This window comes from Cryptomeria japonica, chromosome 10 (genome assembly GCF_030272615.1).
Source record: "Cryptomeria japonica chromosome 10, Sugi_1.0, whole genome shotgun sequence".
Lineage (NCBI taxonomy): Eukaryota > Viridiplantae > Streptophyta > Pinopsida > Cupressales > Cupressaceae > Cryptomeria > Cryptomeria japonica.
In genome coordinates this window covers 473562590-473590338 of record NC_081414.1, presented here as the reverse complement: position 1 = coordinate 473590338, position 27749 = coordinate 473562590, and the positions used below count along the sequence as shown (strand labels likewise).

The window sequence follows — 27749 nt, the reverse complement described above, 5'->3', positions numbered from 1 at the left end:
ACTGATCCAAATTACACCTCATGTTTGTTCTTCCACTTTAACGTGATCTATCCTCATCTCATCTCTAGGTTTGATTTGTGCTAATTACCCAACTTTGATGTCATGAGCAACCTGTTGTGGGTCCAATAGAGTGGTACTCACCTCCTTGACATCTTGTTTTGGTCCCCTTTACAGTGAGACTAGGGTATGGTACATCATGGTTTGGACCATGGTGCCCTAAAATGCCATGGTCCCCCTCATAGGGGACCAAATTTGAGATAGGGTGGGTGTTGTTTCTGCCCAAATCCATAGATCATTGTTTTTGCCCAATCTCTTTAATAATCACCTATTTTGCCCCAATATTCAACAATCAAATCAATTCAATTCAAGGAGGAGAAGCCCCTATCCAAGGAGCTTGGAATTTGATCAAAATCTTAATCTATCAAGGCTAGATCTATTAGATTCCTCTCCTCCCTAATGTAATTGGTTGATTAGGACACTTAGTAGTTTTATTATCTTCATTTAACCCTAACCCTAATTTTTCATCATTACATTTTAGTGAACTTGACTTCTTACACCACTATTTTTTATTTGTGTTCTCAAATCTGATTTATAGACATTTTAATTTTTAATTTTTTACTTAGATTTTGTTTTTAATCAAAGATACATAGTTTTAGAGGTTGAATTCATAAAAAACCTAATTTAATTTGGTTAATTTGATTTGTGGGTTGCATAAATTGTAACTTTTTTTTTCAAATATGATCTTAGACATTCATAATGACACTTAGTAGATTTGATGTGTATTCCATTTCACATATGATTACATTGCTTTTTACTTATATTTATCAAAATCATGTGTTGGATAATGGTTTCTTTCACTTCACATTACTTCATTTCATTCATAGCACTTTGGCATATTGCATTTTTAGAATTTCCAAAATGTTTCCTACTAATCAAATGAATTTCAAAGCTTTTATCCACGATGCATGTTATTTTATGGTGATATTTTAAGGAAAATTCATTACATACGAAGCTATGATATTCAAAATTGACTTTATTTACAGTGATGAATCAATCCCCCATTGGAGTGCGAAAAGTGTGGAGGACCAGAGCGACCATCACTACAATCCTAGTAAATCAAGAGCTCCTTCTAGGAACAGCTCTGAATACTCTTATAATCCTTAGATCCAGGTTCATGGCTTGATCCGACGATTGTAGCTTACTGCTTATGCATTTTTACATCAATTCCAACACATTTACCCTAATTTCAACATTTTCACAATTCAACTTAAAAGAGGGCAGTCCAATCAAATCTACTAAATCCAATAGAATTCTTAGCCCTTATCCTTGCTGGTTTGTGGCTAGATCCATTGGGTTCACCTGCCTCTTTTTATGTAATGGTCCCTAAGTAAAAATTAGCACTTTTCATCCTTCTTGTGGTGGAAACCCCAATTTTTCACCATTACAATATTAATGATAGACATATACTAATTATTTATTATAATATTAATTATTAATATAATCTATTATTATTCACAATAATTATTACATTATTTATTATTAATGATTATATAATAATACTTATTAATTACTTAATATGTTTAATTTATATATAATTAATGTATTATTATAATTATTTTATTAATATATAATTATATTACATTATTATGTATTAATCATTAAATCACTATCTAAATGGGTTAATTAAAGCTATACATTTAACTTTTTATATGTTTGATATTTATAATTTTATGTATTTTTAAAATTATTATTATAAAAAATCAAGTGGCTTTATCATCCATTGTATTGTCAAAAGGAATGAGGCAAAACTAGTTACTATTATGTAATAGTGACATTATTGTAAAATACTATTATATGAAAATGCAAACATAAAAATAATAATCAAAGAATAGCCAAATGTTGACATCATCTTATTAAGAGTGTAGAGTACTATTATCCAATAGAATAATAGATAAAGCAATTTGTGTATTTTGAAATAAATTTGAAAAAAATATAAACATTAGGAAATTTGGTCAACCTATTTTAATTCTTGGTTCTCATTGGTTGATGCTTGGTGAATACATAAATATTCATCTCTAATAATAGTCGTGTGTAGAGTAACATAAAATCAATATTTGTCATCTACAGTATATGTAATGAGAAATCATAATAATTTTAAGTAATTCTCACTCAAGATGACTTTTTTAATAGAGGTAATTTTTATTTTAGTTTAGCCCACCACCTTAGAAGACAATAAGACTATATCTCACAAGACACAAACACTATAATGACAATGCCAATAGTTTTCAATGTCTTTTTAAGCATATATGATATGGTAAAAATATCAAGTTTTATAGTCAAGAAAAAAGGTCATTTGATTGATCTTTACAAATAATTGATTAAAATTCAATAAATAATAGATTGAAGAGAAATCATCATTTTAGTCAACATTGATCAATAAAATAAAAAAATATAACTTATAGCATTATTTTAAAATATTATAAATTATTGTGAAAACTTTAAAAAATACTATATTGGCTTATTGACTTCAATTTTTATTTAAATTAACTCATAAAATTTATATAATAATCAAAGTAATAAAAATTAAATAATAAGACAAACTTAATAGACAACTTGTCTATATTTAATTATATAATAAGACATTTTCCAAAAAAGGATTGAGAACAATCAAATAATAAGTCCAACTTAATAGATAAATACATGAATTTATATAATATGACATCACATCACAAATAGGGCCACAACTATAAAAATTCTATGGAACACCATTACAAATTCCTTGCGAAAACAAATCATCTTGTATCATAGACTATAAAAGAATCTATTTCCATTTCTTGAAACTCAATTTTCAAAAATATGATATATAAGAATTGAAATACAAATTGTACAATAGATACCTCATTTTTTTTCTCTCTAAATTATACTACCAACACTATAAACTATTTATACTATAAACCATTTATACTATAAACCATAATAGGTAAAAAAAAAAATTAGGGGCTATAACAGACTATAAAAGATCCATTACAATTTTTTAACCTCAAACCCCAGAAATACAATATAAAAAAGACAGAGGATACCCAAACATTGCTCTGAATTGTTCTCCCCTATAGATAGCGAAATCTTGTATTTAAACAAAGAAGAGATTTGTTGAGATAAGAGAGAGTCAACAAAGGGACGGTGGCAACGCGTGCCGCGTGGAAGGGAGGAGTGAGTGATTTTGGGCATTTGTCCAGTCATGTGAAGGGAACAGAGGAGATAGAGGCGCTAATGTCGGCGCGTCGGCGCCAACGTGTAGGTTCCGCCGCATGTGACCTTCCATGCGCCTTCCCCATTTCATCTCTTTCGGTCCCCCCTTTTAATATTGCCCTTTAAAAAGTTCTCATTTATTGTCATGTTGTTTTGGCATCATCTTATACCAGTGAATAATTGTGAGGGAATCTTTGCTGCAGGCCTCTCTGAGCATAATTAGAAGATTGGAGTTGACGCTGTCTGGTCGTTTCGTATGGGAGAGGAAGCCTATGTGCTTGCTTTTGCCTGTACCAATACTCCTATGCTTGCTTTCTTATCCTTGGCTCTACTGCTCCTTTTGAGCAAGACACAAAGGGTCTTATACTTGCCTGCACCTCAACAATGGTAGCGTCGGTTTCCCCCACCGGTCGCTGTCGCCAGCGCTACGTCGACGGCTGCCGCCTCGTAGCTGGGTCAGTATTTATGCCTCTTGCTCTCTGTTTTGTGCTTGGGTCATGAACCCACTAACTTGAATAGCTTATGAAGTTATCATTTCCTCTCATGTTGGGGGAGTAAGGTAACTTAGCAATTGCCTGTAGTAACTACTATAAAATTCAAAGCTTATGTGATTGCCACATCATACAAAAAGTATCTCTCTAGTAAAATCTTCAATGCAATGAGTAAAAAGAATTGTTCAGAAATTGGGCTAATCAATAATGCAAACATTTGAATTCTATGTTAATTTTTAGAGATTTATGTTCTCTTTCTCAATAACTTGTTTGCAATGCTGTTGGAAATTATTTGTTTTAAGGGTTGAAAACGTTCTGAAGAGTTTCTTGTCAATTCGACAGGTGCATCCCTTACAGGTATAATAATTCTTGTGATACTTGCAATGGTGATTCACAGGGGAGACTGGAGGTTCTTATGGTTACACCACACAGAGGCGAGGGCTTTTTGTTTCCAAAGGTGAAAAATACAAGACAATCTCGTGCATTTCTTGCGTTTTTTTTGGTTACAATTTGGTGCATTTGGATATTTAGACTATTATTGTGGATATTCCACTACATAGTTCATCAATACAATTTTACAGTTTTACCTATCCTTAATATGTATTGGTTGATTAAGTTGCTGTTCCATACAGAATACAGGCAAATAGTGTCTATGTCCTAAATTTGTTGTCGTTCTTTTCAATTAACATGAAAGGAAGCATGCATAATTAGAGTAGGGCATACAACACACTTAATTTTTAAGTGGACAACAACAATTGTGCTACACCCTTAATTCTGTAGTGTGCATCAAATTGTCACTACCATAACTCTTAATTAAGTTATATGATTATTAATATAGTCTTATATATTAAAGTTGACTTGGATAGCATCCTTGGCATATAAGTATGGTACATATTGGAGATAGTGGTTAGTTTATCTGCATCATATTGCAAATTGAGTTCTTATTGGAGAGTTTTGGAAATTTTCCCTTGGAACGGCTTATTGTTAGGTATTATCAAGTATTTGCAGCATATTCTAAATTATATTCTTCTTTTGAACAAGTTACTGGTGACTCTTGGAAATTTGCCCCTAAAATGGCTTATGATTAAGTAATATCAAATAGCATATTTTTATTATATTCTTCTCTTGTACAAGTCATATTAGATCAAGATCTTGGCATTTAAAATACAAGACAAAAATTCAATTCTTTTTTTATTTTAAAGGTCAAGTTGTGAAGCACATATCTATCTCAATTTGACAAAATAATACTGATTTTTGGAGTGATTAGCAAGGACATATTAAAGCTACTATAGTCTACATTTGAGGTCATTTGGAGCAGATTTGAAGGAGATTGCTAAATAGGGTAGGCACCATATTCACTCACAATTTTAAAATACTGATTTTTTTTTTCCTGAATTTCAGAGGATTGATCAAGGACATATTGAAGCTACTACAGTCCATATTTGAAGTCATTTAGAGTAGAATTGAGTTATTGTCAAGTTTAGGTTTCCACCAAAGTCACCCCCAAGGAGGCAAATCAGCAAAAACCTTGAAGACTTTACTATGAAGTGAGATCTAGATTTGGAGAGTTACAATTAATATTTTCAATTATTTGGGTTTGTTTTGTGTAATTTATTGAAATCCTTCAAGACTTTTCTATGAAGTGAGATGTGGGCTTGGAAAGTTACAATTAATATTTTAAATTACTTCGATTTGTTTTGTGTAATTTATTGCAAGATTATTTTGCCACACCATGGCAAGGGAATTGGAGTTATTGTGAAGCTATTGTTTCCATCAAATTCACTTCCAAGGCTGCAAATCAGCAAAACATTTGAAGAGTTTTTAGAAGAGAGATCTAGGCCTTAATTAAACTTAATATTTCAAATTAATTGGATTTGTTTTGTAAAATTTATTGCAGAATTATTTGCCGCACCATGGCAAGGGAAATGTGTTGCAAGGTGTACGCCCTTGGTCTCCTTGTGCTATGCACACAACGCTCGGGTTTGTGACATGGCTTAACCGCCTCCTGTAGATTCTATAAGTCGAGTGGTTGTATCAGGCATTAACAAGTTGATCTTTTGGTGCAACGACAATCGTACTTCTAACAAGTGGTATCAGAGCTTGGGTCACAAGTTCAGACCCCCACTGGGGATTGTTGCAAGGTGTGCGCCCTTGGTCTCCTTGTCCTGTGCAGTGCAGCGCTCGGGTTTTTGACATGGCTTAACCGCCTCTTGTGGATTCTATAAGTCTAGTGGTTGTATCGGTCATTAACAGGTCGAACTTTTGGTGCAACGACAACCATACTTCTAACAAAATGGAGTTATTATGAAGCTACAGTAAATATTTCAAATTATTTGGATTTTTTTTTTTTAATTTATTGCAAAATTATTTTGCCACACAGTGACAAGGGCTTCAACAAGAGGCAAGAGAGAGAATCTTGTCACACTTGGTAAATCTGTAGACAAGGATAATGTAGTGTAATTGAGGACGTGGGTTCCATAGATATTGAATTTAAATGGTAAGAAAACACCAATATTAAGGGTGTTATTTTGACATTGAAGGTGGAGATGTCAACATTAGTGAAAATAATTGAATGCAAGAGAGAACTAGCCAGCTGGGTATATTAGCTCAAAATGGGAAAACTATAGTTGAATGATACCTCATTCTTGTGTGCCCTTTCAACTTTCTCGAAATGTCCAAGGGTAAAGTTAGTTATAAAACTTAATACAATTTGAGGATTGAGAATAAAGTTTAAATCATATGATTGGCTTGTCGTTTTAAAGGGTGAGACTATGTCATTTTCCCCAACTACTATAATTGATCATCTCAGAATTGATCAACGTTTGTATGTAGACCTTGCACACATGGGCCCTTTTTATCCCATATTATGGCCCATTGATTTTCTATATGTTGATGGATCACGGGTTCCCTATCTATATGCTCATTCTAAATTCACTATGGGTAGGGGGTAGATGCGCCTTGCCCAACTTTGAGCACTCAAAGTTAGTGCCAACTCACTTTTAACACTCGATTCTACAAAGATTTGTTACGAAAGTGCCCCTCCTAAACTCATATTGTGAACTGACCTCTAGTTCATAGACTCGGGCTTTGAGAGAACTCAACAAGCCCAAAATTTTTGACTTGGCAAAAATTGGACAACTTAAACCATTGCAGATTTTGAAGAACCTTGATGATAGGGGGTGCAAATAAAAGTTTTTATAGCAAAAGAAATGTGTGAAAAATGCGTTTTAACTAGTGTCTTACTTGCATTGGTGTTTTTACTCGCATTTTTCCTGTGTTCGTAAAAACTTGTGCATTAGAAAAATAGAGTACTCAACAACTCGACGAGAACTCAATAGAGTTTGCGAACTATGAATTGATCCACCTAAAAAAAACTCACTTTTGAACACTCTTATTTCATTGCTTACACTCACTATAGCCTCCTTGGATAAGCCTCAATGGCAAGTTCCTTAACAACTTGATTTAGTGCCTCTATTTATTTCACAGTGTTTCGCCTCACATACAAACATCTTATTAATCCAAGGCTAGATCCAGCCAGATCCTTTCTTCCAAACCATTCTTTTGTGCATACCTTGCTCGAAGCCTCATTTTAATGGTTAATGTTTTGATTGCCTATGTGAAACTATAGTTAAGAGTTGGGGGCAATTGGAGGGGCTTAGGGGGGGTTGGTTGGAGAAGTTCTTTTAGGAAAAGGTAAAGATTGAACGTACAAGTGATCAATATGGCAAATCTTATGCAAAACTTGATCATGATTGGGTCAATCCAAACTATATGTAGTTCACAAAAAATGAAGCGAACTTGGGCCAACCTGCTTTAGATTACTATACTCCATCTCACTTCCCTCAATTGTTGTCTTTGGGTTATATAGTCTTGGTGTAGCCTAGTTTTGTAGGTCCTACTCATACCCTCAGGGGGACATAGCGACAATTTGATACAATAGATGATTTCCATTTATTTCTCGAATTCTAAGGATACAAAAATGGACTTTGTAGTTGAGATTGATTGGGTGCAAATAGAGGAAGTCCTTAGTAGCCACTTAGGTTCTATCCTTTTTGAAGTAGAGTTGACATGAATGAAGGAAGGTGCTAATGAATTCCCTATGGGTCCAAAATTCCAAATGAAAGGAGGTTCATTGCCCATTCCTAGGGCCTTGGCACACTCCTATTATAGGATTTGACTACACATGATATTTATTTCTTGATACTTTGCCGCTATCTCAAACTCCTTTAGTGGGTTCTCCAACTGTGGAAAGTTGGGCTGTTGCTGCTTGTGATTAGAATTGCTCCCTACCAACATATAGGATCTACAAAAACTTTAGAAAATAAATAGGGTTGATTAGCCAATGATGGATTATGCGTCACAAGATTTCTCATGGATGGATATGTATTAGTTTTACAATCTTAGATTCACCTGTATATGTTTTTCAGATTTTGTTGATGGGTTTAGATGTGATTTATATGGTGAGAGCATTTGTCTTGAGCCCAATAGATAAGGTAGATGTTTTTAACTTGTGTGAAATGTATGATCTGATTTTATGGTTTGAATGAAATGCATTATTATGGGCTTTGATCTCCCAATCACACTCATGGGAGGTGTCTTCTAGGTGCATGCTAAGCTGGAACAAATTTAGGACTTAGATATTGTGCGATCTACCCATTTGGGTATTCAAATATTCACATGAATATTCAAGACTATTAGAGCATACATGTTAGGGAGGAATGGATCCCATTTCCCCACTCACTACTCATTCATATTCCATAAATCACTTAAGTGAACCTTATAAAGTGACTTAGTAGAGCATTGCTCCATTAATAGCAATATTTTTTCACTTGAGCTCTTTCAATACTTTCTTGTGTAGGGTGCTACGCCACTTAGAGTTTAAACCTTATTGTTCTGAAAATAATTGATTCTCTTGTGCATACTATGGAGTCTAAGGGAGTGGATTCACAACATAAGATTTGGAAAGAATATTTGTCTTCAAGGGACACAATTCTTTGAGTTTGACTCAAATCTAGGGGTGGATTATTGCCCAAATAATTTTATGATTTGACACTTCATGCCAAAAATGGATGTGCAAAGGTTTGATGGCAAGGATCCAACCAATTGGCTCTACCCAATGGAACAATTCTTTGATCTTCATCATGTTCTATGTCAACAAAAGGTTGTGATAGCATACTTGGAACCAAACCAATTCATTTGGTATTCTTGGCTCTGAAGAAGGGATTTGCTCTGACATGGTTTCTTTTCCAAGAGGAACTCACCACACACTATGGTGATAATCTTATGGACAACTACTTTAGCCAAATTACCAAATTAAAGAAAATAGGTATAGTCAAGGACTGCACTCAACAATTCCAAACTTTTTCTTTAAGATTGAGCATGTTATAGAATCAAATTTGAATTATTTTTTATAGAGGTTAAAAGACTACACCAAATATGATTTATGCATTTTCAATCCAACTTTTGTAATGATTACGGAAAGGTAGGTAGTGGAAAATGTTTTGACCAACAAAAGGGAGGAACTCCCTAGAAACAAAGATTAGAGGACCTTGCATCAGCATTTCTTTAACCTTGCGACTAATGCCTCAACAATCGGCAAAAGGTTATGTTTCAACTATTTTGGAAAATATTTTTGAAGAAATTTTTCTACATTGAAGGCACCTATGACAAAGAAAATGAAGAAGAGGTAGTACTAGTTATGGAAGGCTTAGAAGATGTCCAACCATCTCATGCCATGCAATGTCAAATATTAGTACCTTTCAAACCCTTAAGATATTTGGTTTCCTTAACTATAGAAGGTAAATAGTATTGAGTCAATTGGGATTCCTTAACAACAAAAGGTAACAATATTGATTGACTTAGGTAATACTCATAACTTCATCAACAGTAAGTTGACTCAATCATTACCACTTCAATTGCAATAGTCAAAGGTACCTACATCAATGAATCTACAAGCTATTTTGAGGGACAGGCCAAAAGGATTTACTCTCTAAAGAGATCCAAATCAGAACATTCAATTAGTGCTAGGGTAACATCTACTATCCTTAATCTCTTCTTTGGAGGGACAACAAAAAGTTAGAGCAAGGGATGAACACATTCAACATTAGCAAGCAACACCCTCTAGTCTCAAGGATAATAAGGCAAAGTCACATAATAGAATGAAGAGGCAAGTGGATCAATACAAAATTTTAACATATACAGTGTTACTAGAGCTAGATGAAGAGGGAAGAATCATCTTGGATCTATTTTTAATCGTCCAAACATGCACAAAGAAGTTGAGGTCCGAGGACTAGGATTATTACAAAATACCTCATTTAGTGGAAGAATTTGTTGGTTGAAGATGCTAAATGGAAAATGAAGATTTTGTGTAGAAGCATCCACAGTTGATGTGTGTTGAGGACAATGCCTATGTAAAGGGGGGGCACCATAATCCTATAGTGTGCATGGGAATATGAGTAGTTAACTTGTGGCTACGATAACTTTTAATTAATTTATATGCTCATTGATATGGTCTTATATAGGGAGTTCCTTTTGAGTGGCATCCATGGCTTAATAAGTTTGGTATATATGGGAGTTAGGGGCTAGTTTATTAGCATTATATTGCTTAATAAGTTTGGTATATATGGGAGTTAGGGGCTATTTTATTAGCATTATATTGCAAATTGTGTTCCTATTGGAGAATTTTGGAGATTTGTCTTTTCAAAGTGGCTTATTATTTTCAAGTACTATCAGGAGTATTTGTAGCATATTTTCTACTATATTCTTGTGCAAATTATTTCATTACAAATTGACTTGGAGAAAGCCATAATGAGAGAAGAACTCCAAAAGAGAGGGATCTCCTCTATTGGCCAATATCTCATAAGCTTTTACAATAAATAACTGCCTTCTAGAGGCTTTTATGTACTTATTTGCACAAAAAATGTCCAAACAACACACAACAAACTCTACAATACTCTTAGCATTTCCCTAACATACTATGATTCGTTGATGACTAATAGGGAGAACAATTGAAGCAACATAAGCTCAATTCAATTAATACTGCGAAAAAAGCACTGAGGCGTGTCCTACAATGACTTCTCTTGGAGATATTATAGAACAAAGTTACAAGAAATTTTAGAGAGGAGCCCAACAATCTTCAGCAACCGAAATCCACTAACCTTGAACATTTTAGCTTTTTTTTGAGACTGAAGGTATGCCATTTGGTGTGATGGTCTTGACAACAATTGAAACTTTCTCTGATGAGCTTGTTACATGGTGATGAAATCAGCAACAATTGAAATTATTCTATTGTTCATGTCACTTGCTGGGATGAGGATGGTAGGATGACAAGGGATGTACTTCAAATACAACAATCCAAGGGCCAAATTACAAGTTAAACTATACAATTCAAAGATGAAAAGCTCTGCGCTTTTTTCAAAGACTTGCGAGTACTCGCGCGTCCTTCATCACCGCGAGTCACTCCCCAATAACTCACAGATGAGTTAGTCTGAAACTCGCTGCAATTTTTTGTGCTTTAAATCGCCAAAACTCGCATGAAATCGGTGTAAAACTCGTCAGTAAAAAATGGAAAAAAACAAACATGCGAAAACTGCAACCGCAATGCCACGACAACAGGCAGGCAAAAAAAGAAGCAATGCGACGACAGGCAGGCTCGTGAGGGTTTTTCTGAACCTCATCACCAGATTTTAAGCATTTTCGACTAAGTTTAAACTCTCCCGATATTGAAACGCAGGTCATGGTTAATTACTAGGAAGTCAGTAGGGTTTGCATCCAAAAATAAAATCACACTTCATGCCAAAATCAAAGTTGCTATGGGAATGACAAAAAACAATGCCCGATAACTATATACTTCTCCTAAATAGCATCAATTTATTTTATAAGAATAATGTATGCAGCGTTAATCAATATAAAACTCATTGAATGCACGGCCATTTCCTGCCTAATATTGACAATCGTTTTTTTTTATAATTAAAATATTTAAACAAAATATAACAGTCATTTTGAATTTTTTATGCATAATCCACTTGTTTTTTCATTCATGCTATGTATTTAATTCGAACTTTGATTTATATATCACGGAAATCAGTATATATTCTTCTACAAATTTGGTGTAAATGTGTGTTTTTGAATAACATTTAAAAAAATAATGTATTTTCAAATGTTTGATAAATGTATGGTGTAAATGTGTGTTTTTGAACAACATAAAAAAATCTAAAGTAAAATAGAATTTTAAAATGTCATGATTTAGATTTAAAAAGAACATAACGGATAATAGAGAGAATAAAATAACCTTATGGGTATCCTTTTTACGAGTGATCACTTGGGCTTAGAAGACACCTAATTGATCTAAGTTTTTCATTATATAAAATGGATAACAAGGTTAACAAGGTTCCCCACCCCTACAAAAGACAAACAACAAAGGCAAAACAGGTCCCCATAAAGAGGCCACACAAAAAAACCAAAAAACAGACTAACAACAAAACACTGTAATGTCAACCAAATATTTATCAATAATTTCAGATCTGAAAATAAACTAACAATATATTCTGCAAATAACCCTGCAAACTATCTAAACTAGATAGATAGTCTTGCACTGAAGAGGCCAATTTAAATGAAACCTTAGAGAATATTATTGAAACTGGTTTTTATGATACGAGCATCATATAATCAGGTCTGAAACTAATTAATATTAGCAGCAACACAAAATCTCCAAAAGAGCAAAATATTAGACAAAACCCACAAAATGTCACTCGCACAATTTGCCCGAATCACTTGAAGCACCACCAATGTCACTGTTTGACTTCCAAGTGGAAATATACAGAATATATAGTCTGTTACAAATATTATAACAGCAGCATACTGCTGTAATGCACTCACAAATAAGTCACAACAACAGCAAACACACAACTATGCTCATTAAACCACTCCAAACAACTCTATTAAAGTCCTGCAAACTGAAATGAAAAAGCTAACAAATCTCCTATCTTCCTTCAGTCCAAATGTAAACTTTGGATGAGATTGCCCACTGTGAACAAAGGGTTTCCGTCCTCTGACCACCTGCTGCTCATGGGTTTTTGTCCACAAGCCTTCTACTCCAACGGGGTTTTGTTTATTGAAGAATCTTCCTGCAAATCTGCAAATATGAGAGAAAAAGTGTGATATCAAGAATACCCTCCAAATGACCAAAATTACAATATTTGTATCCATCCTGCATGCAAGTTTCTGGTGCCCAAATTCAACTTCCTTCTTGTGAATTCTTGCTAATTTGGTTATGACAATTGCCAAAAGTCATCGAGTTGTCCAAGATTCTTCTCCACTTGCAACGGTGGAAACTTTCTTCATCATGCATCTCCCCTTTTGCTTGCCAAATTTGCTCTTGGTGGGAAAATCATTTATTAGAAATATTTCAACTTTCCACTATACTCTTCCTTGCCAAATTTGCTCTTGGTGGGAAAATAATTAATTAGAAATATGCCAATTTTCCACTCCACTCTTGGTGGGAAAGTCATTAATTAGAAATATTTCAAATTTCTTATTATGGCACAAGATTCAATGCCCCACTAAGTGTTTACAAATATTTAATTTAATATTTGAATGTCCTTTTGATATTGAGAATATTTAGACATTCATAAATATTAAATTACTTACAAATATTTAATTTAATATTTGAATGTCCTTTTGATATTGAGAATATTTAGACATTCATAAATATTAAATTACTTTTTCTGCCTAAGCTTGTCCAATTAACCCACGGAAGGAAGAATAAAATGGGTTAATATTGACCAGAATCCAATTTTTAACAGAAGGGTACATATGACAAACACAGAAACCTAACAACAAACCTACAAAAAAGAGAACTGTCATTGATTGTAGGGCCCCAAGAACAATAGCTAACAAGATGGAGAACAGCTCAATCCCAAGAGATTGGACATCACTTCCTATTCAAAAATTGATGCAACTTGTCATTCAATGAATCAACATAACCGGCGCACTAACAACAATAATAGTCTTCTTTGAATTGTCCCTATTCAACTCCTCAAGGATGTTCATATTTAAGGATGTACATTTCAAGCATTGTTTACTCAAATTCAAAACATTCGTGACAAAACACTCTAGCTTGCTGAATTTCCTTTTCAATTTGACCACATTAGCTGCAGAATATATATCTTCTTGTAATTTATATAACAAATTGTGCAAGCATAGTGTTTGTTGTTAATCTTCTTAAACTCTCGGGCCTTATTCAACTCTTTCTTTTTGTATTGTTCTGGACGCTTCACAATTAGCTTGGCTCTTTTATGCCGAGTTTCCTCCCTCTCATTGACAGGAGCAAGAGAGTCTTTCTTGATTTCTACCCATTGACTATAGGGGAATGTCTACTAATACTCAAACTGTCATCCAAGTTCAAGACTACCATCTCAGGTTTGTAGGCTCATAATGAACATCGTCCCCCTCACTAGAGTCCACTGAATTGACCTCTTCAGGGGAATGTCTACTAATACTCAAACTGTCATCAAAGTTCAAGGCTACCATCTCAGGTTTGTAGGTTCGTAATGCTCATCCTCCTCACTAGAATCCGCTAAATTGATCTCATTGACATGGGTATCAATTTTTGGAGCTGAGTTGCCAAATCACACTTCTATTTACCTTTTCTACATTTGCCATTCTTCCCCACAATATCAAAGTGTGAGGGAGGGCTAGGACTCATATTAGTCATTCTCTTGACTTCCATTCACAACTTCAGAATAAGTTCCCTTAACAGCCTTAGGCATATTCTCAAAGACCTTGGAGAGTTTACTTTTACATTTAACATTCCCAAGAAGAAACTTAGGGTTCTTGGGGAAAGGGGAAATCTCAAGCACGTACTTGGGAGCATTCTTGTGGCCAATCTTTTTTTACCCATCCCATGTGGTTAGGTCAATTCTCATCATGCAAGTGTTTGGTGCCAGGGTTTGGGGAATTGTTCAAACAAAACTGGTAGAGGCAATAGACAAGGCCTTGGTGCAGAGGCACACTCACCTTGTTTCGTCTGGCCTCATTAACAGAGGTTTCTATAGAAGACAACAAGTGGAACAGAAAGCTTATGCACATATTATGGCAAGGGTGACATAACAAGGGGAAGTGCTAAATGTAAATCCATTGAAAACACCCTTCTAGGGTTAAATACTTAATTAAGTATAGACTCACCTTATTCCAAGGAGGGGCGATATCCTCTCTCTTGAACCCATTTGATGCTTGTTCATCTGTTCTTCTCCAGTGATGAAGGAATTAATTGAAATCCTTCACACTGATTTTTCCCATACATTTCAGCCCATCAGTACCCAGACGCATAGCATCTCCAATTAGCCCCTCTTTGACTTAAAATATAATGTTGCCTATTGTCACCTTACCTTTGATCCAGGTCTGCACAAACTGGATAGAAGGGGCAGGATTAAAACCACATATTGATTCAAAGTAAGGTGTGACACCCCCTAAAAATTTACCAAAGCTCTTGATTTTGGTTGTATCCACACAAGTGGAGGGTTCTATCCTGAGTAAGAAAGAGCTATTTGTCCAGAAAATAGTTTGCCTTGATTTTGTTTAATATCCACACAAGAGGAGGGTTCTAATCGATCTAAGTTACTCAGAGTAAAAAAGAACAGTTTGCCTCAAAAACCCTATCAATCCAAACAGTGTGACTCTAAATTTCTACAAGTTGACATGCTCACGATGGAAGAGTTCAAAATTATCTCTGCCAACATATGCAGAGAATCAACTGGACAAAACACACCATATCAGGCATCTGAAAATTACTACAACTACTATGTTGACAGCCAAGAACCTTAATGTAGTTGCTTTGATAAGAAATATCCATCATCGTCAAGCAACACTGTTTAAAGTGTTGTTCAATAAATGATTCTACTCAGATTCAGAATAGTTGAAGTTTTATAAACAATATTGGAAATAATATATCCATTTAAGTAATGACTTGTTTTGTGGCGACCATCCATCAGGACACATCACAAACTGCTAAATATATGTAATGCCCCTTGTAAAACTGTTTTTAAAAATAAATTCAACCTTATTTTCTTTATAAACTTGCAAAATTGCCTTTTTTTCTGTTTGGGATGCCTGGACGTGCACAAGACAGTTGAGGAGTGTCTCTGAACGTTCAAATATCTCATAGATACTTCCTAACATTTTATGTGATTAAAAAAATTATCGATGGCTAAGGGATGTCCCCTGCCACGTCACCCCAACATCTTGGAAATGCCATAGAGGACGATGCCCCAGTTCTGGGGCCGGGACGCATACCAATGGAACATATAATTTTTTGATGGTTTCAAGTGGGGCTGAATCTATCACTGATAGATTCTGTTTTAGCATCATAGTGACGTCCTGAGTGTTTCGATCACTCAGGACAGCTCGATTCTGTTATGCTCTGTTGTCCTTTGCCAGTGTTCATGCATCTTTCTTACAAAATGAGTCTTAAAAGAGTGTCTAATATAAAAGGGAGTTTACATGAGAACTATTAATAAAGACTGAATTGGCCTTGTCAAGATTAAGTAATTTTGTAACTTCTACATTGTATGCAAGGTTATATAATCTTTTATTGTCTAGGTCAAGAAATCAACTCTGATTAAATTAGTGTATAATGTATACAACTTATTATTGTGTTCTCACGAGTTCATTTTTATGTAGCCTTCAACTATTAATAGGATTGCTAGTTGTTGGCTAAAGTAGTTGTTTTCTCTATATATTATACCTTATTTATTTCTTATTTTTCGACTCTTGTTTCCTTCGTGTCAGGGAGGGTGGGAGACCAATGAAACACAAGAAGCAGCAGCATGTCGAGAAGCTTTAGAAGAGGCTGGGGTGAGCGGAGTTATTATGGTTAGGTTTCTTACTTTCACTCTTATCTTTTTATATGCACTTCAGAATATCATTTGACCTGTTAAGAGGAATTTGTGACATTGGAACTTGTGGGCACTCCAAAACAAAAATTACAGCAGATATTTTGTGGATCCTAATCAGAAATTTGGTGAGGGAGAGGTAGAGGGGCTTGGTAGTTTAACTGATAAGAAAAAAAAAATTAAATCCTCATTTAGGCTGACAGATAGCTGTCTACAGGAAAATGCACAATCAGTACCATTTTAAGTCCTCAATTTGTGAATATATACAAAGTACCAACCACCTTGCTATTAATTAGAATCTTTTACTATCATGTATCGCAAAGTTGATACGTGTTTTGAGTTACACTTCTTTTGAGTAATTTTTTTCGTGGTGTCTGCAGAATTGTTTGGGTTCATGGGAATTCACAAGCAAAAGTTGCCAAGATGAACATGGTTTACAACGTAAGGTTTATATGTATCTGCTGCATGTCACCGAGGAGTTGGACTCATGGCCTGAAGATGCTGTTCGTGAGCGGAAATGGGTCAGTTGCATTTATAGCATAAGATTGTTTGTCTATTATCGAGTGCGTAGATATTTTTCACATTTATTGGGTTTGTCATATTAACTACATTCAAGTGCATTGAGTGCAGTTATGGATGCTACTTACAAGGGAAAACAGGGAATTTATCTCTTATGATTAAGTCTATTGAATAATTCCCTGACATAATTGATTGCTTTCAAAGTCTGCCTGAGTCTATCTGTCAATGATTTTTTTAGTGGCTGATATTTGCCAACTGGCTAATAATTGAAATTTGGGAATTCAAATTTGGCAATTTTTATTTATTTTAGTATTATTTAAATAGCCACATAATTTATTTTATGAAAAAATTTAACTCAAAGATTCGCCACAATATTTGATACATGATTAGATTAGATTTGCCTAAATTTTATAAGTTATTGTAGAAATCTAAATCAATTCCTTAGTAATATATCGTAATTATTAGTTACTTGAAGAGACATATCACTAGTCTTTAGTTATCACCATTGAGATTTGCCTAAATTTTATAAGTTATTGTAGAAATCTAAATCAATTCCTTAGTAATATATCGTAATTATTAGTTACTTGAAGAGACATATCATTAGTCTTTAGTTATAACCATTGATTTAAAATATAATCAAATGATCCTCATCATATTCCATGAGGTAAAATGTACTTTATTTTTAATACTTACCGAAATTTATTTTGGATTGTTGGATTGTTGATCTTAATGGAAATTAGTGGTCTTGATGAAAGTTTTTGCTTCATTAGAATTAGGTTCAATTATCTCATAGAATACAATGAGGGTTGGTAGATTATAATTTAATATTATAGAATCTACCCCTTAAAACCATCAATGGTTTCCACCTTTAGGCTAATCCTTTTCTATAAGAATTCTATTTTTCTAAATGGAAGGATTCACCATGGTGATTAATGCATTTTCCTATTATTGTCTGAGATTCACCAATATTTTCTAAAAAGAAAAAGTGATTTAAATTATAATAGTCAATAAAAATAATATTTTTTCAAAAAAATGGAGAGATTTGCCAATAGAAATTAATATTTTGTTTTCCAAAAAAATGAAAGATTCACCAATATTTTATATGTTTTTTTGAGGTGGGGTCTTTTAAAGTTATCTCTGCTATTTGTGCCCTTCTATTAACTTATGAGACGTATAGTTGTAACTAAATTTATTTAACATGAGATGTTTTTCTCACTCAAGCACTACTTCTATAGTTGGTCCCAAACTAAATTAGGTATTTTAGTTTGATCATTATTAACTCTTGGGAAGGACGTTTACTTCATGCTCCTATATATTCTTTGTTCATCAATTCTGGACCTGTTGCTTGATGTCTCCATGTCTTGTTGAAGCCTTTTGACCAAGGATAAATCCAAGGCCCAGGACCAATGGTTTTGATGTCTGAGTCCCTCAACTTGAAATGTGAAATGTTTGCTTAAATCTTTATGCATCCCAAAAATCACTCGTTCTCCTAATGCATTCCAAATCATCAGAATCCTACGCAATTAATTACATAGTGTGGCTACATATTATACGCATTTTTAAGTCAAGTCTCAAAGAGAATTCTAGCATATGGGTATAAGCTACCTCCAATGCAATACATAGTGATAGTAGACGAGGCCAACCTTGATGTACTTTATGTTTCTACACACACAATTTGACAAAGGTAATGTATGGTCATAACAGGTTCTGATGCAACAAGGACAAATACACCAGTTTGGTTTATTTATTAAGTTACCGGTTCGGGTTCTGGATTGGGATCAGGTTCGAGGACATGAACCCAATTCATGGGTTGGGTTCATCCGTACATGCATGCGCACACACACGCACACAAAAATTTAAAGAAATATACAAAATTACAAATCTAAATACATTTAATAGTATGCTACTTCATCATTGATCAATGCCAAATCCCAATTGATAGTTTAGAATTTCAATAATATCATATTATGTCATATACTCATATGCCATATAATATATATCAATGTATCACAGATTCATATATGTCCAGGTTCATGATTCAAATGAAAATCATTACAATTACAAAATTGACAATCAAAAATAATAATTGTCTTCTATCTTCAATGCTCATCAAACCTGGGTTCACCTGGGTTCGCCCGGGTCCGGACAGGGTTCACCCCAGGGGCCTTGTTTGAACCAGTCACAAACCCAACGCTAACCAGGACCCATGCAAATCCGGTCCGTGTTAGGGGCTCTAGACAGACGAACCGGTAACTTGGGTTAATTATGATCACCATGAAATATTTATAATTCTTTTTACCATCGAAGACATGTAAGCTGTTCCTCACTGCTTCCCTAGCCACAATCCATGGCTATTTCTCTAAGGCAAGGGTACAATCCATGGCTATTTCTCTAAGGCAAGGGTACGTGGCTTATGTTTTTGAAGCTATATCTAGCTAATATCTTGCATTTGCTACCATATTCATAATTTCATAAAGATGGAATATAGAGTCATTGAACGTCACATAATATTATTGGACAACTACACAAAAGTAAAGGTACATTGTTCATTAGGACGAGGATATTAATGTCCTGAATTCCAATAGGAATTTACTTATATATTTCTTATGTATGTTTTCTTTGTCTGTTTAGCATGTTCTGATATTTCTTCTGCTTCTATTCTTGTGCACTGATATCAGACCTTTTATTTTGGCGGTGGTCTTTGCCATAGATGATTCAAATTCATTGAGTACTGCTTCAAAGATGGTGGTTCAGGGTAGCTTATACATATGTTTCCACCAATAGACTTAATAAAAATAAAGAATCTTGTTTCCAGGTAAGAAGTAAAACATTAACCCAAAATAGTGGGCTTCCTCAGGATAATAATGGGCTTCAAACAGAAGCAAATTCTAAGCATAAGCATGAGAAGTCGTGGGCCATCTTGAGGATAATAATGGTATTCAAACATAAGCATCTTCTAAATATTTTGACTTTTAGGTCTAAAAGCTTATCCCCCTTTCCTTCTGGGGGCTTAAAAAGTGTATAAGGAATACTAGTGACAAGTTGCATCTCTGCTTACACTATTTATTGCTAACACATGGTTGAGTCCATTAGGATCTAAATCAGGCATCCGTTAGTGGCTGCTATGCCTCTCCTTAGAAGAGGAAGAGTTCAAACTCAAAATTCATTGTAAAGAAAATCACTGATCTTTTGAATGTGATTGGTTGAGAGATACATTTGTTTTGAGTTGCATAGTATATGAGCGTAGGCTACAGAGAAGGTTAGAGATTGCAAGTAGAAGAATGGCATTGGCAATGCTTGTGAACCTTTGTGTTTGCTTACTTATCAGCCAGTGTTGGTTAGTATTGATTTGCATGAAACTACGCAATTAAATCTAATGGGAGAGTTTCTTGAGAATGAAGAACAATTGAGATGATTATGCATCAGAATATCTATATGAATTACATCCTGTCAATATGTTATTTATTTTGACTTGAAAAACATATAGCTCGCTGACTTGAGTTTGAAGTGAATCTACGAAGACTGTGTGTTAGATTTCACACAGTGATTTTCGTGTGGAGTTCATTTGGAGGACACTAAAATTGTATTGTAACCAAAGTAGAGAGAATATCACACATGAACTGCCATATTTTTAAAACTTGCTGACTGACCACCTACTTGCAAGTACTCGTGTTGCAAGGCTTAGTGAGAAGCTTGTTGACAGACATATGGATGAGTTGGGATGAGTTGTAGGCTTGAACTCACTGTGAGTGCTTGGTGGGTCTGCACCTGCAACTCGTCACATCTACAACGTGGTTTGATACTTTTTCCCCCTTTATAAGCCTTGCTTGCCCTCATTTCTCACTAAAAAAATGTCTCCTTTGAACTCTCCTTGTGATGATTTAGGCAATTGTGGGAGTGAGATTTCAGCGAGTTTTGAACATTTAAGATATGCTTCTTTCCTTATGTTTTTGGCCTTTTTTCAGAATTTGTGTTAAATATCCAAATTTGCCCAAGCATTTAGAAGTATTGTTCCATACATGTTCTTATGCATTCAAATTAATCTTTCCTAATTAGGGTTTTTGCATTTAAAATTGTATTTAAAAAGAAAATTCCAAATTCAAGGTTCTTCAGTTTTATATTTTTTCCAATGCTAGGGTTTGCAATGATTAATTTAATTTTTTTTTTTTTCAATGTCAGGGTTTGCAACAATTAATTTTTATTTATTTATAATGCTAAGGTTTCCAACATTTTTTTTTCGACTGCTGGGTTTCACACTTTGTATCTAGTGGCATTAGGAAGTGGAATCCAAAGCATTGCCAACAAGGATGCCACTTGGAAGAATGGCATAGTAGGACCAACAATGGGATTGAACACCTCAAGTACAACCTTGCGCGAATTTTTGGTCATAATGTCAAATTGTGTCTTAATATTGAGCCAAAGATTGTACAAGAGATGAAAGCTATGCTTGCAAATGGCCATATCATTCCTTGCTGGGAGAAACTACAACAGCCCAACTTATTTTTGGGGAGGTATCAAGACAAGTATGATTTATACGTTGTGGGACTAGGTGAAATGGATATAGTCTTTCAACGGCTTTTCCTCGTCGCGTTTCTAGCAACTAAGCTCCACTTTGATAATGTTTGGTCCATTTTGAACATGATCACGGTAGCACACCAAAAATGGCTACCGTATGAGGCATTGGCAAAAAGTGACCTTTTTAAGAAGAATCATTATCCTAGCATGGCTGTTTCCAGCCGACATTTCTTTATTTATGAGCAAGGAGAAGCAAAATGAAAGCTATGGCAAAATATTTCAATTGATGGTATTATCTTTGGGTAGTTTAATATCAGCTGATATGGAGGTTTTTTCGTCTAATAATTCCAGTAAGTGGTGCCACATGAAAACAGCATTTTGTACGTACATCTTAGCATTGTCCACAACGTCAGTGGTGAAGTTTGGGGTAATATGCGACTACTATAATCACCAATCGACACTCATACAATCTATTTTAAACTATTTTCCAAAGGGGACGTCATGAGGTCTTATGATCAGCAAATTTAAAGGTGAAGTTAATAACAAAGTTTTGGAAGAGGCATTTCCATCATGATGATGGAGCTTACACATGATGATAAGGTTATTAAGAAAGCAAGGGCAACGTGGAAACTAGGATTTAGTGAATATTACTACTAAAGATAAGAGTTTACTTGTTGCATTGTTCAAGATTGATGAACATGGATCTTGGTACGCACGAAATGGATAAAGGTTTCTAAAGCTGATATTGTTTGTGGACAAGCAATCTTGGGAAGGGCGGATTGTAATGCTGCCTATGATAGGAGTGATTGAGGAGGAATAGGTAATATCATAAAAACTAAAAATTAATGAAGTTAATGAAAGGGTCAAAAGGTATGAAATGATGGGTCGTGATAATTAAGAAGAAAACATATATACAAGAAGATAAAACCAAGAGGAAGGCATCAATTGATCAACAATACATTATTTATTTTCCTTGTGGAATATGAACTAAGGATTTGGCGATGAAACCCCTCAAGATTAGAAATTTAAGGACAAAACCCCATAATTTCTAATGTCAAGTTAGCGGACAAAAGCCCCTTACAAAACATTAGGAACATTACAAAGGCATTTATACGAAGAGGAATCATTGGAAATTTAAAGAAGAATTACAGCAGAGGCTAAAAGGACAAGTTTAATATTTTCAAAAGAGACATCACAAGTTTTAAATCCAAATTATATGATCAAAATTATAATTTCTAAGATAAATTATCATTTATAATCAACAGTGCAATTATTATTGTGAGTTAGGGTTATTTATTGTAGGCAAAATAAGGAAATTTCAGAACAAGACATTATAGCTTGTGTGAGCGGGTGTCACATGGTTTGTGATTTTGTCACCTTTGCAAGTTATTCACGTTATTGCTAACAATGTTGAAGCATATGTTTGTGAGCTAAAAATCGCTGGATTCTTCTTATTCGAATCTGGATAGAGGGACTAGTAAATACAATTTGTGATAATTTCATTGTGATGAGCTAATGAGATTACAAGTTAACTTCAAATTATTATTTAAAATGTAAATTGTATTCTTGAAGTTCAACCTGTCTATTTTATTTTTTGATTAGGAGGCAAAAGTGGGTTTTTGAGAGGGCCTATTTACAATTGACAAAAGACGATCTTTAAAGGCCTATAGACAACAGATAATAGCAAGCAACTTTAAGGCACATGGACAAAGCTGAAAGCCAACAATAATTAACAATGAAGCAATAGATACACAATCCAATAATACTACAAACCACCAAACTTATAGCTAAGAAGAGGAAATCCTTCAATGAGTCTACTCGTACTGCATTCTACTCCTTTTAATAATTGTAAATGATCCTCCATCAACACATTGCTCCTAGTTCTTTTTATTAGGGCCCTCATCAAGACTCCTCATTTTCCTTTTGAACATAGTTATTCCTCCATCAACACATTGCCCAAACCAACAACATTTCTCTCCTTTTTCCTCATTTGACTCCTAGTTCTTTTTACTAGGGCCCTCATCAAGACTCCTCATTTTCCTTTTGAACATAATTACGTTGGTAGTTGAGTTCTTAATGGTGATCTTGTTAAGTTGGACGAACTTGTTCATTGAGATTTTCAAGTCTTGATGATTCCTTCTAATTTTACTCATCTTGGTGTTAAATGTATATCGTTTCCTTTTTAAGATCACATATATCCCTTAACATATTCCATCTGTCCTCATTTATCCCTTAACATATTCCATCTGTCCTCATTACGCATTAAACTTGACATGGACCTCAAATTATGGTTCTTCCCTATTGACCTATTGATATAGCTATCTCATGCTAAGCTTCAATCTCATTCTCATTCCCAAGAAATCTATTTCATGGGATTCATTTTTACTTTTTAATTCCTTTAAGAACTCCCACTTCATTATTTTTGTGATTCTCAATCTCAACCTTGTTGAAAGTAGGATTAGCATCCTCTAGGGCATTGTCCTTTTCAACAAGATTGTCCTTTATAATCTCAGTTACTTGTTTCCCTGGAGGAATTGGACCCTAAGATTCTCTTTCACCTTCCCGTTCACCAAAGCAACGCGCCTCTAGGTTTTTTCCGACCCTTTGTCTTTGTTCATCATTCAAAATCCAAGTCTTTTTGGCTCTAGAGTCAGGGCCTTGAAACACGATTCTTCTCTGAGGGAATTTTAATGACACTCATTTGGGGAGGAAGCACATTTAACTAGGAGAGGACTTGGAAGAGCTGATTGATTTTTGGGTGGATTTCCTGCACCACCAAGACCTTCATAGGAGGCTGCAGAGGCACTACCTTGGCCTTAATGAATTGTAAAGTCGATTGATCATGGTGGAGCAATGTTTTTGCCTTATTTAACGACACATCACAATCGAAAACTCCAATGACATAAATAGGTAAGGGTATAAATCACTAGAATCTTGTGCTTGAAGTGGTACCACTTAGATATAGTCTTTGATGTAGCCAATTTAAAATATAAGTAGCTTCTCCTTACCTTTTAGGAAGGCGTCAATATCTTCTTTCCATTGTTAGTCCATGGCTTGAGCAATTCTTTCTTTCGAGACCTTAAGCAAATCCCTTTGATAGTGACCCAAGCTTTGGCAAATTCTAGTGACTTTTCTAACCTTCTGAATTTTTAATAATAATTATATATTGTTCATTTTTTCAAAGCTTAATTTTTTAATTTAATTTAATTTTATTTTTCAAATACTACAGCCTTTAGTTACGTTTTTGCGCTTGATGTATGGGGAGAAAAGCCCACTGGGCATCTGTATGAGGCCATTGGGACAGTGCCAAGAGGCCATCCAAAACTATTACAGGGAAGATAAAGAGAAATTTTAATCTATTTTGAACATTATTAATTAGAGATGAAACAATCAAATATGCTAACCAAGGGGCTTCAGCCCTAGCTCACCCGGTCGTGGATCGCAATTTAAGGCGTGGGTATGCTCCCCATGGTCTTGAGTTCAAGTCCCCGGCTGTGTTAACTCTGTGTGTGTTGCTACCTTGTGAGTGGGTTGTACACACTGGGGGATTAGTCTTGCTTCGGCAAGGACACCTCCAGATTCCACGATAGTGAATATAAAAAAAAATAAAAAATGCTAACCCATTCACATTGGTGTATACTACCTCAATCCCAATTTTTTCTTTATAGACTTCAAGGATGCGATGGGCTTATCAACATGTATCGAGAGGATATGACTTGAGGTTGAGTTAAAACAATTGATTATTTAAGAGTTGCAAAAATACGATCATGTTGAGGGGAGAGTGTCACTCCCTTTCTAAGGGAGAGCCATCCAAGCTCTTGGTAAAAAAAAAATCTTATTGTTCACTTTAATTTAAATCTTTTGATATTTGCAATTTTTTTCACTTAACAAACTTGTGAATGTAATTTTCGCAATTTTTGCAGCTTCTTTGTGGGAAGATTAGAGTAGAAAAACCTCAAAAAGCTTCGAAAGCTAGCCCTTTGAATTTTGCCCAACCTTTTAGCACTTCTTTGATGTCAGCCTAGTTTGAGCTTATTTCATGTCATTCACATGAAGATGTGCAATATGTCTACACAAAAGTGCCTTAATGACCTCATCTTCGTGCAGTACAACCTTTACTTTTTTCTCAAAAAGGTGGAGGGCTCAGATAGCTACGAGGTGCCCAACCTTTTAGCACTTCTTTGATGTCAGCCTAGTTTGAGCTTATTTCATGTCATTCACATGAAGATGTGCAATATGTCTACACAAAAGTGCCTTAATGACCTCATCTTCGTGCAGTACAACCTTTACTTTTTTCTCAAAAAGGTGTAGGGCTCAGATAGCTATGAGGTGATTGACGCAGATGATGTTGATTCATATAGCGACTGCACTCACCTAGATGAGGTCCTTTTGTTCATAGAGGATGAGATTGTTGATTTTGAGAGGCAAATAGGGGAAAGGATCCAGTAGTTGTGCACCCTAACTTCATGCTTCTCAAAATCTTACGTGGAAATTTCAAATCACTCCGATTTTTTTACAGCAGCTTACTTGGCAAGTCCCCTGCTTATAACTAAGGTTTCAGGGCCACATCATCAAATATGATGCCACATCAGCATGCTTTTTGTCAAGGTGTCTAAAACAGCCCAAAAAAAAGTGAAACCGATAGGTGTGCAAAAGGGCCCCAATACTTGTGCAGCTGATGTGGCATCACATGATTGGTTACTTTTCATAACAAATGGTATATTTCATTCAATTATTGGTACTTATCATACAACTATTGGTGCAATGTTATACAAAGGTTGGATATTAAATCAGCAAATATTGGGGTGGTATTAAATCAACAACTTCTATCACAAGAATTGGAACGCGCGCTCAACTAATGGGTCCTTTTCCCTAGAGGAGGCTGTTAAAGAAGCAAAAGTAGGACGTGTCGGATTGAATGACATCATGGCTTTGGATGATGTTGAGCTTGAGGAGTTGTTACCTTCAAGATTGATTAGGACCCTAACAACATGTATCACTAGGACGTATCTGGGGAAGAGAAAGTTATCCAGTATTGTAACTTCATTGAATCATAATTTTTTATTATGATTTTCAATCATCATGAGATTCATATCATATTTTCGGCTATTGTATTTGGATGTTGATAAGATATTGTACCCTTTTTAATATTCAAATTTAATAGAAAATACTACCTCAACATCTATAACAATTTATGTTTTGTAATTATATTTTGCATGAAATTGATGTTTATTAAAAGAAATATAAACATTCTTAATTTTTGTTAAGAGTTTTGGCGAGTTGGGAACAACATTGGGTTGCCTGAATTTTGCCGAGTGGCAAGTTTTTGATTACTAATGGATTGGCATGCATTCCATCGACAAGATGACACCCTGCCATTTAGAATAATAATTGATTGGCATGCTCTCTATCTACAAGATGACACCCTCCCATTGTCTCATAGCATCTAGGTAATAAGGTTCTGGACATTTATTATATCATGGAAGTTAGGGACTTTGTGGTTTAATGGCTAAGAACAACTACTTTCATTTCATTTGTAATGTGTTGCATGACGACTATTTGGAAAGGACCCGGTCTCACTCTCTCTTTGTTTTGCAGGTCCCAGTGACAGAAGCAATGGGCCTCTGTAAGAATGAGTGGATGCGTGAAGCTCTTGTAAAGTTTACAGATTGTCTTGAAGGTGGAGATACCTTATGTTCATCGCCTGTATCTGGTGATGATTCGGCCTCAGATTCTCTCTCACATGTCTCAGATGAACAACCTTCAGAGCAGCCTGCATGTGAGGAAACGGTCCCTGCGCCTGCAGGTATTTTAAGTGATAATGCTGCCAGTGACGATGAAGCTCCAAGCTGCACGACAGAGGAAAACACAAGTTCTTCTTCTGATTGAGAAGCCTTATCGTATTCTACAAGCACTGTATTTTCTTCGTCTTGGCTTCCTCAACTGATTGTTGTAACTGTTTGGCCTTTTTAATGGCCCCTTTCGTAAACTATGGAGGCTCTAGCCTTGAGATATAGATTTGCAGTACATTTTGTAAAGTTTCGGAGAGTTAAATGATGCTTTTCTTATTCTTGTTTTGCCGTTA

The 27749-nt window shown here is 34.9% G+C and overlaps 1 protein-coding gene across 3 annotated transcripts; it reads left to right on the top strand.

Annotated features, from left to right (window-relative positions):
• The first annotated feature begins 3094 nt into the window (after nt 1–3094).
• Nucleotides 3095–27749, top strand: LOC131063375 (nudix hydrolase 16, mitochondrial). 3 transcript variants are annotated; one of them, XM_057997174.1, is made up of 6 exons: nt 3095–3294; nt 3453–3704; nt 4083–4197; nt 16527–16610; nt 17011–17151; nt 27263–27749. In XM_057997174.1, exons 2-6 carry the CDS (start codon nt 3634–3636, stop codon nt 27551–27553), a joined length of 702 nt encoding a protein of 233 aa, XP_057853157.1. In that variant the 5' UTR covers nt 3095–3294; nt 3453–3633; the 3' UTR covers nt 27554–27749. The 3 variants fall into 3 exon arrangements, with proteins under 3 accessions (XP_057853157.1, XP_059068088.1, XP_057853156.1); XM_059212105.1 differs by lacking the exon at nt 3095–3294 and having other exon boundaries at nt 3369–3704; nt 4138–4197; XM_057997173.1 differs by lacking the exon at nt 3095–3294 and having other exon boundaries at nt 3370–3704.

What these genes read in the sequence shown, in the direction of transcription:
- LOC131063375 (XM_057997174.1), top strand. Translation starts at nt 3,634, where the DNA reads ATGGTAGCGTCGGTTTCCCCCACCGGTCGCTGTCGCCAGCGCTACGTC. An exon ending in AGGGCTTTTTGTTTCCAAAG is followed by an intron (nt 4,198 to 16,526) that starts GTGAAAAATACA and finishes CCTTCGTGTCAG; the next exon opens with GGAGGGTGGGAGACCAATGA. An exon ending in GGGTGAGCGGAGTTATTATG is followed by an intron (nt 16,611 to 17,010) that starts GTTAGGTTTCTT and finishes TGGTGTCTGCAG; the next exon opens with AATTGTTTGGGTTCATGGGA.